This window comes from Drosophila erecta, unplaced genomic scaffold, assembly GCF_003286155.1.
Source record: "Drosophila erecta strain 14021-0224.00,06,07 unplaced genomic scaffold, DereRS2 tig00000055-arrow-pilon, whole genome shotgun sequence".
NCBI classification, from domain to species: Eukaryota; Metazoa; Arthropoda; class Insecta; order Diptera; family Drosophilidae; genus Drosophila; species Drosophila erecta.
Window position 1 is genome coordinate 4,537,371 of NW_020825200.1, and position 13,510 is coordinate 4,550,880.

Sequence of the window (13,510 nt, forward strand, 5' to 3'; positions counted from 1 at the left end):
CGTGACGAATGCTGGTGCGTGGGAAAGGGGCACTCACACACACACAGACACACATTTTAATGACATCGACGTGGCCGACAATTCAGTTATGGGTCTCATGGCACACCAACCAGCATAACACACAAAAACGAAAATGGCGGAGAGAGAGCGGGGGGCGAACCAATCAACTGATTTAGTGCACGATGAGCTGGCCCCCTGTCCTTCTGCCCACTCCGCTCGTCCTTTTCGTCCTGGGGTATCAGCAAATGCAATTCGTTTGCTGATTTGTCATTGTTTGGTATGCCGGCTGTCCCCACAGCTCAACTTGAGCTGATTTACAAATGAAATCATACGCCATGGCGGGCATTTCGGTAATGAAAATTCAGTCATAAGGGAAATCATTTTTCCGGCTTTTGTTCTATTTTGGCTGCGCCTGTGTGCCCCTGCCTGTGCATCCTTTTTTTTTTGGCAAACAGGACGAACGGGCACCGCACACTTAATGCGATTTTTGCTGCTTGCTTGTTGCCCGGTCTTTTAGTTTGGATGTGGTTGAGATGGAGGAGGATGTATACATAGGTGGTTGTGGAGGTGGAGGTGGATGTGCGCCGCAGGACGAGCCCAGTGGCGCTGAGGGATTCGAGTGCGCTCTATAAATAAATTTCGTTTTAATAAACTTGTCATAATGGCGCTGGCAGCGCAAAAAGTTTTAATAATGCTCCACAAACCTTGACGTTATTAAAATTTTACATGTCATGCCAGAAAGGATTAAACTCAACGCACATGGACTCCCAGTTCGTATGTGTGTGTGTGCGATTGTGTGTGTGCGAGTGTAAGCTTGTGTGTGTACTATTCTGTTCGCTACTCTCTCACCGGATGTATTAAGTTATGCATTAAAATGGCACTAATGACGTTTATACAGCTCTGTCAGCCACGAAACTTTCCACGCACATACAAACACATCCTGGGGGAAGCTTTGCTCGAGTTACTTAATTGCAGTGACAACATTGAGTAAGGCAAAAGCAAAGGCTTTTCACCCTTCATCTTCTTTTTCCTCTGGCATCCCTCCAGGAATGAAAATCGCTACAAAAATGCTTTGCCTGCAATTTAAAATGTCTGTGTGGATGGGTGGCTGCTGTGGCTTTTTGTGTATTTCTGTGCGGGGGAGTTTTACGGCAGCTGGTTATATCTATGTGGCCATGTAATGGCAAAGAGTCCGGGAGAACCGGAGACAGAGAGTTCCATTTTGTACGAATTGAGCGAATTCCGTTTAACGCATTCCGAATAATTTAATTAAAAGCACGTTTCTGGCTTTGTTCTCAACCGAGAATGACAGGGAATTTCCTTAAACCTCACCTTTTTCATACTGCATACTTGTGTGGGCGACTCATAAAACACGCTCGGCTGCCATTTCAATTAACTGCAACGGCCCCCGAAAATGGGCCCACCGATCAGGATCCTGAGATAAAGTACCAGGTGGCAAACTATCGCACAAAGGCATAGAAATACATACGTACCCCATGCCGTTCTAGCCATTCTAGCCATTCTACCCATCGACTTTCAACACGAGTTTTACATTAAAACGCAAAGTTTTATTGCCAAACAGCGGAGGAAAAGTTTGCTCTATTTGTATAGGAGCCTTGTAAGTTTCTGGGCCGCTCTTTTGTTGGGGATAGCACCAGAGCAGCAGAGCACCCCCATCTCAATCTGCTAAGTGGTGTCCTTATCAGTTGTAGCTACAACATATTAGCTGCTTAATTTCACGGACGTGTGTGCGCCCTTTGGAGTGTTGAAATGGAAAACTTTTGTTTATTAATTTGTCAACGGCGCTTAGGACGCTGTTTCAGGTTGTCCAAGATGGTCGATAAGGTCTACCTGTCTGCAAAGAAAACTTTTTGTGGAAGAATGCCGCTTGAAGGACATTATAAATATGGTAAACTAAAAGAGCTAGCATAAAGCGAGTTTATGGATAGTTTCATAGGATTTCAGGATAAAACTTCTACATAACTATCTTATAAATGGGATTTCTAGATTTTGCCACTAGAGCAAAAGGGGGTGCGGCCTTGTGGGCGACTTGGGAGGATCTCTGTTGACACTTGACGTCTGACACTGACGGCTGTGATGGATGACGGCTGAGGAACGTGACAGCTTCATCAAGTGCAGCCAGGTGCGACTGCAAGGCGTTCATTGATGGCAACATTTACCGCAATCCAGCAGCGACAATGCAATCCCTCTGACAGTATCTCCTCCTTCTTTCTCCAATCCCTCTTCCAGATGACGCCACTGCCGGTGAGAAGGATACGTTAGGAGCGGCGTCGAACTATGGGAACAGAGGCATGGGCGTGTGCGCGGACCTCGGGTCTCATCGATGGTGTCGGGCATTGAGCACCCAGCACAACACCGAGAAATCGAAGGAGCAGCAGCAGCAGCAGCAGCAGCAATCCCAATCCCCGGAGAGCCCAGAGGAGCGTGCTTCCAGGTGTCGAGGAGCCATTGACAGGACAACGACAACGACGATTCCCGCTAGCAAAACGCTGACGGCATCGCCAGCGAAAACGGCAGCTTTCACAGTGAAAACGACGAGGAGAAGACGAAGCCGACGAAGGGCAGAAGGCAGCTCCATCTGCGCTCCCATCCGGAGGGGTCAAGGGTCAACGCCAACGATACAGGTGCTCCAGTTCGTGTTGGTCTCGTTGCTGGCCCTTCTAGCGAAAAATGCCCAGGCGCACAATATTCCAGGTGAGTGAAATGCAATCGAGTTGCTTAATTAAATCTCTCGAAAGCCTCGACTATTCGCGGCCAAAAATTTCATATGAAAATTTGATGGATGCTCTTTTCATCAGCTGAGGCTCGAAAAATGCGCATGTGTGGAATTTGATTTTTATCTGGTGTTCACTGTTCGGCGCTCGGCAAAATTTAATGGCGCACAATAAGCGGCTTACGTGCGGCCAAAGCTGATTACATTTGGCAATTAGTTGACAGTTGGACGCAGCATCGGCCATCGAGTTTCGACCAGTAAACCGTTGGCCAAAAAAGAGAGAGTGGAGTTTTTGTTTAGGCCTCTTGATTTATTCGTTCGCTGCCCTGCTCGTGGCCAGCACAATAGGTGCCCCTAAAATACTATAATTCGTGATTGTGCGCTTCAATGGCCGTATGCAGCAATAACTGGCTTAAACCATTTTCGTTGGCCGTTTTAGTGATTAGGGTATAAAATCAAAGAGAATTTTGAGTCTGCGCTTAAATGCTGTAATTCTTTTAATACATTTTTGGCCAAAGTTAGTTACGTGACTCCGATCTTAGCCAAAACTTTGAAATGGCTTTGGCATGCCTTAGGTTAACTGGCCGTCAAAGAACATTTTGTGAACTTCAGCATCCTGCTAAATTCGATGAATATAGTTGACCTTCAGTCAAATATTCTACGCTTTTTCCTGATAGTCTATCCTGCCCTGCCGAAGGACATTAGAAGTTGCCACTGGCTGCGCTCAATGTACCGTGACGTTCATCCTTGCGAGCTCCTCGAGTGAATTAATTAAATTTAATTTAGCCGAAAATTGGAAAAACCGCTTGAGATTCCTTTGCCATGGCAGCGCAACGGCCACTTTGCGGAACGGTCGAAAGGTCAACGGCAAGTCTACGGTTTTTCGGGGGGCGTGACTCTGGCGCGATGGGAAAATAGCAAAATAAGTTCCTCGAAGGCGACTCAACTTGGCTCAAATCAATGAAAACAAAATGCGCCTCGCTGAATAACTCAAGCCAGAAACTCGTGTCGAGTGCTCGGCAGTGGGTGGTTAGTCAAGTGGATGGGAAAACGTCTGCCTTTGGCTGAAGGACATTCTAAATGGAATAATGAAATCACTTTTGCATGTTAACGCCATCAAAAGGCGCGACAGAGGCGAAATACACGCGGGTACTTTGACATCCTAGCTTCCTGACTTCCTGCTACCCTCGAGTACTTCACTTGGCTCTCGGCGACATGTCTGCAACATTATCAAAGGGCAATAGACGAACAAGTGCCTCCTGTCTGTGCACAGAGCGAAAAAACTTGCAATTAACTTCAGCTGGTTAGTCATTAGTCATGCTTAGTCAGGCAACCATCGACCAAAAGTATTGTTGCATACTGTTCGGCCCTTCCAGTAGTATCCTAGTCACTTTCTGTGGAGCCATCGATAACCCATCACTCTTTTGGCCCAGTGCACGCTTCTCGGCATAATCACCATTGCCAGCCCCATGAAGTCGTTGTCGTTATTGTTTTTGTGTTGCTCGTTGTGCTGATGTTGTGCTCCGTATTTTTTCGGATGCCGGAAAGCGGAGGCTGAGTGGCGATGCAAATAGTCTGCCAAAGCTGGCCAAGTTAACATAAATTTATGCAAATGCCAAAGTCAACAAGCAAAGAGTGCATAAAGCGACCCAGCGAGTGAATGAGTGAGTGAGTGACTCAGTGGATGAGTGAGTGACTGACTGGTTGAGTGTCTGGTGGAGAGCGACTAACAAAGGCCTCATGTAGCTTGAGCCCAAGTCCTTGACAGGCTTTTTCCCCCATCTCCGAGGACGAGAGCTGGTAGGGGAATTAATGCAAAACGCATTAAGTTGATTTTTTGCCGGACAACGCCCCAATCAAGAGCGGTTCGCCTGCCCGAACAATTGCCTTCGGACATTGGTAGTTTGCTTAACCCTATTACCGACACAGATACGGATACAGATACAGATACAGATACAGTTGGATCTGGCCGGGAGTACGGATACAATGGTGGGCGTGGGTGGTGATGGCATGTGCAGGCAGGTCAGAAGTTGTTTGTTAACAAGTTTAGGGTCAGAGTGCCAGGGCCAGAGATTCCGGGTCCTCGGCAGCAGCTGCACTTCTGTCACCAGCGCCATCTTCAAGTGGCGTCCACACCCACCGGCCCCATATGTGTGTAACAGGATATGCTCCCATATTGGATTGCTCCTCAGTTTGCTGTTGTTGTCCTGCTGTTTCCGACAATTCATTTGCATTTCCGTTGCCGCTTGCCGCTTGCCGAGCTTTGCACTCTCTGCCCCAATTGTAAACGAAATTTTCAGCTTGGTTGACCATGTCAACGGCTCAGAAAAGCTCACTCCTCACTCTCCAGGAGGCGGATTGTCAGTTTGGGGGGCGGTGCATACATAAATAATGCCCAGCACATTCGCACCTCGGGGCAGTCACAGTCACCACAGCACAGAAATAAAGCGTCCGTCAAAGCCAGGAACAAGGAGCCTAATCAGCGCCTGTCAAGTGCCCACCGCAGTCCATCCTGCAATCCTGCCACCTTTCTCCCAGCCGCAGACAGGTGACAAACGCTAATGAAATGTCACTAGTCGTTGTCAAGGCAGAAATACTCTGTTACTCTGTTAAAATGCTGCAGAGGAAGTTTTCCTCAAACTGATTTCTCACTCTGTGCGTGCGTCTGGTCAAGATATCAGCTTACAATGAATATCTAAATACTTAATAAATAAATCGGAGGAAATATTGTTGTTCCACACACCCTTTAGAGCATTAGTTGAATATTTTGCCAATCTGAGGTGAGGTCATTACAATTTCTCTCAGTGACTTCTGAGTGCATTCCTCTGCATAACCATAGTTTCCGAACCACACACATTCACCGACTTTGAATGGGATAACTGATTTGAAAACCAAAATGGAAGCCGGGTAAGCCATTGGTCTCTTGGGAGAGATGGGAGGGCAAAAACATCAGTCAATGGCCAGCACTTGACATGTGACCGACATAGCCATCAACAAATCCATTTAAAAGTAACCCCTGGCATGTTGGTTTTGCCATTCTTTCTGTCAGCGGAATCCGCACGGAATGGGTTTGTATGGGATGGCATTGGATGGCAGGCGCAGGACATTCGTCGGTCCACGTAAATCGTGCTGAATGTCACGTCTAAATAGGAAGCAATAACGAGGACGGGACTGCGGCTGCGGAATTGGCCGTATTATGGGCGCATCACGTTGGGGAATCCTGACTGCGGTTGCCGAGCCGATCCGCACACACAACTTGCAAGCGAGGTGTATCTGAAATCCGTATCCCTTTTCTTTATCCATTTCAGAAGACGCCGTGCACATCACGGCCATCCTCGGCGAGGGCGTCATCTTCAACTGCCATGTGGAGTTCCCCAACGACCATCCCGTGCCATATGTCCTGCAGTGGGACAAGAAGGTGAGCGAAACGGTACGATATCACAGTTAACATTTCTTCTCTAAACTCTCTTTTTTACATTGTTGTTCCGATACGCAAAAACAAGCAAGAAAAAGTAAGATACAGTCAGTCAGAACAGACAGACCCACGCAGTAAACGAATATAAAGAACTACCAGCCTATTCAGTGTATTCTCAACTAATACGTACAATACCATCTTTACTCGTATGAGCCTTGCCCCCCCCTAAATATCAGTTACTCAGCCTGAGTTTCATTATTTTATGTTGATTTAATGTGCCCTAAAGCTTTAAGCCCCCAATCAAATTAACCAAGTTGATCCGATAACCGAACTACCGAACTATTGCCAATGCTCGTGTTGTTTGTTGCTGGCCATGCGATACCGATAACTATAACAAATAGCTTGAGATGTATGTGTTTATGTGTTTCCATATTGGTAATTTGAATATGAATTTGAATTTAAATTTGAATTTCGGACTTGATTTCCCTCAGTTTGGTTTCAGTTTGCCTTGGTTCTCATTCAACCATCAGCCCCTATCCTCCGGCCTGAAATCGGGGGACCATCCCGATCCTGAACCCCGACCTGGACCCAAAATCACCAAAACACACCATTTGAATTAGGCAGGCTTTCGGCTTTTAAGCGGCCGCTTCTGATCGGTTTTGGGATCGGATTCTTTGCGCCTCCTTTAAGTTCGCCCACAAGCCACACACACACACACACACACAGAGAGAGACACATACATAGAGACACTCCAGAATACTTGAACACTTTGAATCGAAAGATTTTTGCGGCATTCGAAAACACCAAAGATGAAATTAATCAAATTATTTGTCAATTGAAGGAACGGGCTTCACAGCACCCGGACCAAAGAGAGCGAAAGAGAAGAAAGCAGTCGAAAACGAAAATTCACAATCCACCAATAAAAGAAATCGAAAATGAAATTCCATTTGCAAATCAAATCAAATCGAAATTCGTTCGCAATCGACAGCATACACAAAAATCTAGCTTAGCTGCTCACTGCTCACTGCAAACAAAATGAATACAATTTCCATACCCGTTTATTCCCAAAAACCATGCAAATCCCCAACAATTAGCCACAGCCATTTATAGTCGAGCAAAAATATTGAAAACAAATTAGTCACATTGCCAAGACTTTAGTTGCGAGTGTTTCGAAGCTCCATCATACCGCCTGCACCACCCAAAGCCACCACAAGCCACCCACATGCCACCCAACCACCCAACCAACCAACCACCCAAAGTGGCAGTTGGAGCTTGCAGAAATATGCTAATGTTTGGCAAAGTTGAGCCGCAGATAAAGCGAATGCCACCAGGATGACTGCACAAACTTTTCAACTCTGCCGCTCGGCCAACCGATTGATGGCTGTATGGCATATTTTTGGCACTATCAACTGCCGCTGCACATCCCGTAGGATAAGCAAATTTAATTCCAATCAAATAAGCAAATTCGCAAAAGGCGCAACGAAACTCCCATCACATATTGAGCACCGTCACCCAGCCACGTCTTTCTCTCCATTCATCATTTTCATTTGGCGTTTTTGTAATGTAATCCAATTATTTTCCCCAGCCTCTTCTGCATGCTTAGTGTGTAGTAAACTACTTGCCCCGGCCCCGAAACCAGTAAATAGTACTTAGTACTTTGTGTGTATAAAATAGCTTATGAATATGTAGTGAAAAATATAGTGTCCAACATTATTTATTGGTAAAATGTCAACGCTTATATCTTGTGAATGCACAAGTAGGCTGCGAACATTTTCATAGCAGTGTATGTTTTATCCAGCAAAGTTTGATGAAGCCAACTAACGTGGGCAACCTCAGCTAAGCGACTTCCAACTAAACCCCGACCTCAAACAACTTACTTTCCATAATTTCAAGCACGCCTAAGCCAACTTTCTTCGGGGCTTCGGCTTCGTCTTCAGCTTCAGCTTCAGTTTCAGCTTTAGCTTCAGTCTTAGCTTGGTTTGCAGGCTGATGGGAAAAAGCAAGAAGAACCACAGGGATAATAAAGTGGAAAATGCCAGCAATGGCAGCCAGGATAAAAAGGACGAAGGCATCGTGGGCGTCAAAGTCACGACTGTCCTTCGCTTAGCGTAATGCAGCCAAAGTTATGCGACTATGTATGTGTTGTGCTGGGCAGATAGCGTCTCCTGTTTTTTGTGCCAACTTAAAAGTTTTACAAGCAATTTTAATGCCAAACAAAGTTATAAGTACTGCAAAAAGTATGTTTATGTTTTGTCGCGATAAAAATACCCAGACCGCAGGGAGGAGAGTCGGTAAATGGCCGAATTAAAGGGATTAACATGGCTTTAGCTTTTAATTTATGCGCTCGTATATCTCCTGCCCGCATTCCCCCACTTTTCCTGCAAAAACACACATTGCTGGCCCATAAATGCGAAAGAATTTCGCTTTTGTCAGTTGGCATTCATTAAAGGTTGCCTACTTTTGCGGGCACCTTCTCGCTCTCTCTCTCTATATTTATATATATTTAAAGAGAAACCCCAGGAGGACGAAATTAGGGGCGTGAGTGGCTGGCGTTGCCTTAGTTGCAATCTAAATTAATTGCTACTGAATAAATTAAGCGGAAAAATGTTTGCCAAGCCAACTTATGACGCTTCTGCGAGTGCGAATATTAATTTTGGCCCGGGCCAAAGGACCTCGCCCGCCTGTGTGTCCTGTGTGTCCCTGAATGTCTGCCCCTTTTTTGCCTCCCCGTGCTGTGCTGCCAACGCAATTATTTCATACGTCAGCCGAGAATATTATTAAAACGTCTATAAGTTTTAATAAGCGACATACAGCCCATCTTGCTGCTCTCCCGTCTAATTAGGGAAATAAATCGATTAGCTTTGCCTGGGATAACGTGGCGTATAAGCAATTTGCTTACCAATTATTTATGTATACGCAATTATGCCGCTATCTATGGCCCAAATCTCGGTGTTTAGTGCTTTCCGCAGAGATAGGGAGCACAATCTGGTGTGCCCAAGTGTTAATGCTTGGCCAGGTCCAGAGACCCAGGTCCTGTTGGTCATGCGAGAGAATTCGAATCAAAAATGCACTCGGTTCAATGCATTCGCTGGGGTCCTGGGAATAAAATAAACAAAAGACCAAGTTGCCCATGGATGGGGTACGAATTTGGGGGCGAGTGCAGGTTAACCCCAATTTTTGTTGCCTGCCTGGATATATGTATATATTTTACATGCACATTTTTTATCTGCACAAGCTAGAATTTCAAATGTATCTCTTTGGCCCTCGTCCTTTCAGTTGTTTTAGTTGCTGTGCCACACACACCCACCCACACACCCACACGTACACCGAGACAGATGATTTATTGTTGCCAGCGTGTCCCTGGCACACTACAAAAATACTATGTGTGTGGGCGTGTATGACTGTGTGTGTGGGGAGGCGGTGGGAGGAGTAGATGCCGCCCACCGCCCCAGCACTTTTCCACTTTCCCTCCGGCCGTTGATGAGCATGCAAGAGGACGAGGGGGCCGAGGCACAAGTGGTGAGCCCAGGATCTGGGGAGTTTGTGTTGACAGTGAAAATGTGTGACCATGTCTGTATATATAGTTTGTGTATCTGCGAGAGCGCTTGTTTGTTTGCTGGCATGTTTACCATGCGGCAGCGCAATTTCTCCACGTTAACGTGATGAGTTTTTGTTTTGACTGTTTGTAGATTTTACTTTTGCAGACAGGACGCAGTTATGTTCCCCGTAGCCATGTATGTACATACGTACCTATGTCGCAGCTCAATTTATTTGCGACAGTTGTTAGTTGTTTGCGTTGTCTCAGCGGGAAACTTTTGAGAATTCCCGATTAGCTTTAATCTGCACCCGCACCTGCATGCCACCGCCAAGATTTGAGTGTTCCAATGTAGAACATTGCATGATCCTAGCCCCAAAGCACACTGTTTTATGTATGTACATATGTCCCAAAAACTCGCGACTCATAAACCGAATCATAACCCTAGGTTAAAAACTGTCTGTACCTGTAAATGTGTACCTGTTCCAAGTTGAAGCGTACCAGAAACCAGACTCTCGTCTGTCGTATGTACAAATGCCATGGCACATTCCATGCATAAAACGCATTCCAGACAGACCAATCAAGAATCAACTCTAATCACCTGCCAACCCACAGAGTCAAACTAATGTGCGCTTATATCCTCCTCTATCAAGGGCTCCGATCTGCCCATCTACATCTGGTATGAGAGCTATCCGGAGCACATCGAGGAGGGCTACAAGGGACGCGTGTCCCGCGTGTCGCAGGACTCGCCCTTCGGCTCCGCCTCGCTCAACCTGACCAACATCCGGGAATCGGACCAAGGATGGTATGAGTGCAAGGTCGTCTTCCTCAATCGGGACCCCAAGCAGCATAAGAACGGTACATGGTTCCACTTAGACGTACATGCACCGCCGCGCTTTAGTGTTACGCCAGAGGATATTATATACGTTAATTTAGGTGAGTATGAGCTAAAAATGTTACAATGGAAATAATCGATTGCAAGTTACCGGTAAAGCTATTGTAGTGTAAGTTATCGCAATGTTATCGATCAACGTAGACCTGTACACTTGAAATATCTCTATTTTCACTGATATCCGTCGACGAACTCATCGGTTTTTCCTGCCATCACTAGTGCTCAAAACCTGCCGCTTTGCTGCCTGACAAATAGCAAGGCCATAAATAAGCGCATATTCAGCTGGCCAACTTATTTGGGGCCTGTCATCTCACAGAATTAAGTGGAGTGCGACCCCCGTACGCTTTTGGCCCACTTTTCGAGTGTGTCAAATGGCCGACCATTTGTTGCAGCGCCCGAATGAGTTTGTCACCTTGAGAACCTTGAGAACTCGTATTCCCAGGAGTCGTAAAAAGTGCCACCAGCCCCCCGAAACGAGTTATGGCCGCCCATTTGTCATCTTCCGATGGAAGGCTCAGCCAAGGCGGAAGAGGTTCACGAAAATCGATAGGCTCTTTCTGCTTGCAATCGTATCAAATCAAATTTCCGTCGCTTAATCAAAGTTAAAATGTTTACAAGTCCAAGTGGCAGGCGGCAGGCGGCGAAACAAAAGGCAGCTGGAAGGGCCGGAAATGCGTTGAGCGAAAATGGCGCTGCAGCGCATAAATCAGACAAACACAACGGCTGATTCAGAAAACAACGGGGCCAGTGAGGCGAGTAGGGAACTGCAACAAAGAGCCCGGTTTCATTGTCTGCCGCAAATGGTGGCAGGACGAAGGACAATAGATAAGGGACTGCCGAGCCGGAAGGAGGCGGCCTGTGGGCTTACCCGTTCGAGCTCGTGCTCGTGCTCATGCTCGTCCTCCTTGAAGCCAAAAAGCGTAACAATTGCCACCACTTACCTTATTAATTCCTCGCTCTCGTTCTTGTGCCCATTCTCGTTCTCATTCTCATTTCGTTCTGGCACCACATTTCCTTGCAGGTGATTCAATTATACTCAATTGCCAGGCAGATGGCACGCCCACGCCGGAAATACTCTGGTACAAGGATGCCAATCCCGTCGATCCCTCGCCCACGGTGGGCATCTTCAACGACGGCACCGAGCTGCGGATCTCCACCATTCGGCACGAGGACATCGGAGAGTACACTTGCATTGCACGCAATGGTGAGGGACAAGTCTCCCATACGGCCCGTGTTATAATCGCGGGCGGCGCTGTAATCATGGTAAAAACCTAAATACAAATCACTTATTTTTGAGATACACACGGGGCTGTCCCAGAAATCTCTTCCAAACATAATTTCATCCGGTGTTTCCCAGCAATCTCCTTTGGAAGAGTCAACTTAGAGGAAGCTTATGCCAATTTGTCACACAAGTGCTTAACTCAGAACAATGTGTATTAAAGCAGAAGAGACTTATAGTAATTTCTGTGTCTGCCTCAATGAAAATATTTAAAGTGTTTAATAAATTCGCATGAGCTCCAAACATCGCCCCCGATAACCGATAACCATCAGAGATTTCTGGGCTGCCCCTGATAGAAAACCCAACCGATTCAAAAGTAGAATTAGGAGAAAAGCTTGTGCTGGGATTATGGGCGGAGGTGTGAGCATTGGCAGATAACAACCAGGGTACGATCAGGTTACTAATATGCAGCTTTGTTCTCTACCCCACGTTAAATACACCCAAACCAAATTCCCAACAAAAACCCGTAGGATAAGGCGGCGCCCGACAAACACACACGCACCAAGTCCAAATCGAATGTTGTGAATGAGAGGCTGACCATACGCGTAAGTCCCAACTGAAAATCGCTCCATGCATTCTGCATTCCGGACTCCACATTCCGCATACTGCATAAACTGTTCAACGCTTTATCATTAACTAAGCCCCAAGCTGGCTACCGACTTCCATTCACAGCAGACCCAATCAATTTGAAACTCCGCTCTTTAGGATTTGGAGAGCAGCCGCCAAACGGCTTCAGAAATCACCAGACCAAACCATGTCCAGATTCTGATTCCGATCCGATTCCTATGCCGTGGGACTGCAGAGCACGCCCAAAAACGGTGGAAAAAAGCCGTAACAAGCGTGAAACTTTTTGTGCCGCCATGTGGCCTCCATCTGGCCCGTATTTTTGCATGCCCGAAAGGGCAAACCCCCGTCAGAGCCTCCACCACACAGCTAAGCAGAACAGAACAGTACAGGCCAACCAGCAGAAGGAGCACAGGAGCGCTCGGTACACTTGACATGGTCATTCGCCTAGTCTCAGGCAGATCCCCCTATTTACAACCAGCATACAAGCATGCTCGCATGCCCACTCACGCCCACCCCACCACGCCCACTTTTCCGACCATTCTGGGAAGCCTTCGTGCATGTGTGGGTGGAAACATGGCCGTCGCCGTCGTCGTCGTCTGTATAGCATACTTTTGTGCGCCCCGCTAATGCATTTGCATTTCGGTTATTTACAGTTAGCTGCAACTGCAGAAGGGCGGGATTAGGGGAGCGGCTGAGCCTGCACAGCGAGAAAAAGGTCACGCTTGCAGGGTATCACACCCAACAATTAAATGCTCGATCATGTGTGATCAATGTTGTATCACTTGTTGCATAAGCTTACACTTAATATTACCAACCAGAGGAGGTGCCTAAGATTGATCCTCGGAAATCTTTCTCTCTGTACCTCACAAGCAATCCTGCCGTTTTGGTCTATCCTTGCTGGCTTAGGGTTTTCCGCCCTACATGCACAAGCGGCTCGCCGTCTTGGAGCGCTTGAACTTTGACCTTTTGCTGGCTTTTCAGGCCAGCCAAGAGAGTCATGCAGCAGCAGTGGAAGCAGCAGGATAGGAAGTGCACATATAGCACATAGCTTGTGCTTCAATTACAGCTCAACCGTTTTGCAGCAATCT

General features: G+C 46.8%; 1 protein-coding gene across 7 annotated transcripts in view; it reads left to right on the forward strand.

Moving 5' to 3' along the window:
- The window catches only part of LOC6541302 (protein turtle), a 39,831-nt gene that overhangs the window by 9,866 nt on the left and 16,455 nt on the right, over window positions 1-13,510 (forward strand). For 5 of the 7 annotated variants that reach the window (XM_015159816.2, XM_026979471.1, XM_026979474.1 and 2 more), the window contains exons 3-6: window positions 2,251-2,715; window positions 6,043-6,164; window positions 10,338-10,620; window positions 11,598-11,839. In XM_015159816.2, coding sequence (XP_015015302.1) covers window positions 2,313-2,715; window positions 6,043-6,164; window positions 10,338-10,620; window positions 11,598-11,839 — 1,050 coding nt within the window. In that variant the 5' untranslated portion in view covers window positions 2,251-2,312. Of the gene's footprint in view, window positions 1-2,250; window positions 2,716-6,042; window positions 6,165-10,337; window positions 10,621-11,597; window positions 11,840-12,325; window positions 12,401-13,510 lie in introns of all 7 variants that reach the window. The other 2 variants (XM_001968618.3, XM_026979472.1) reach the window with 2 other exon arrangements.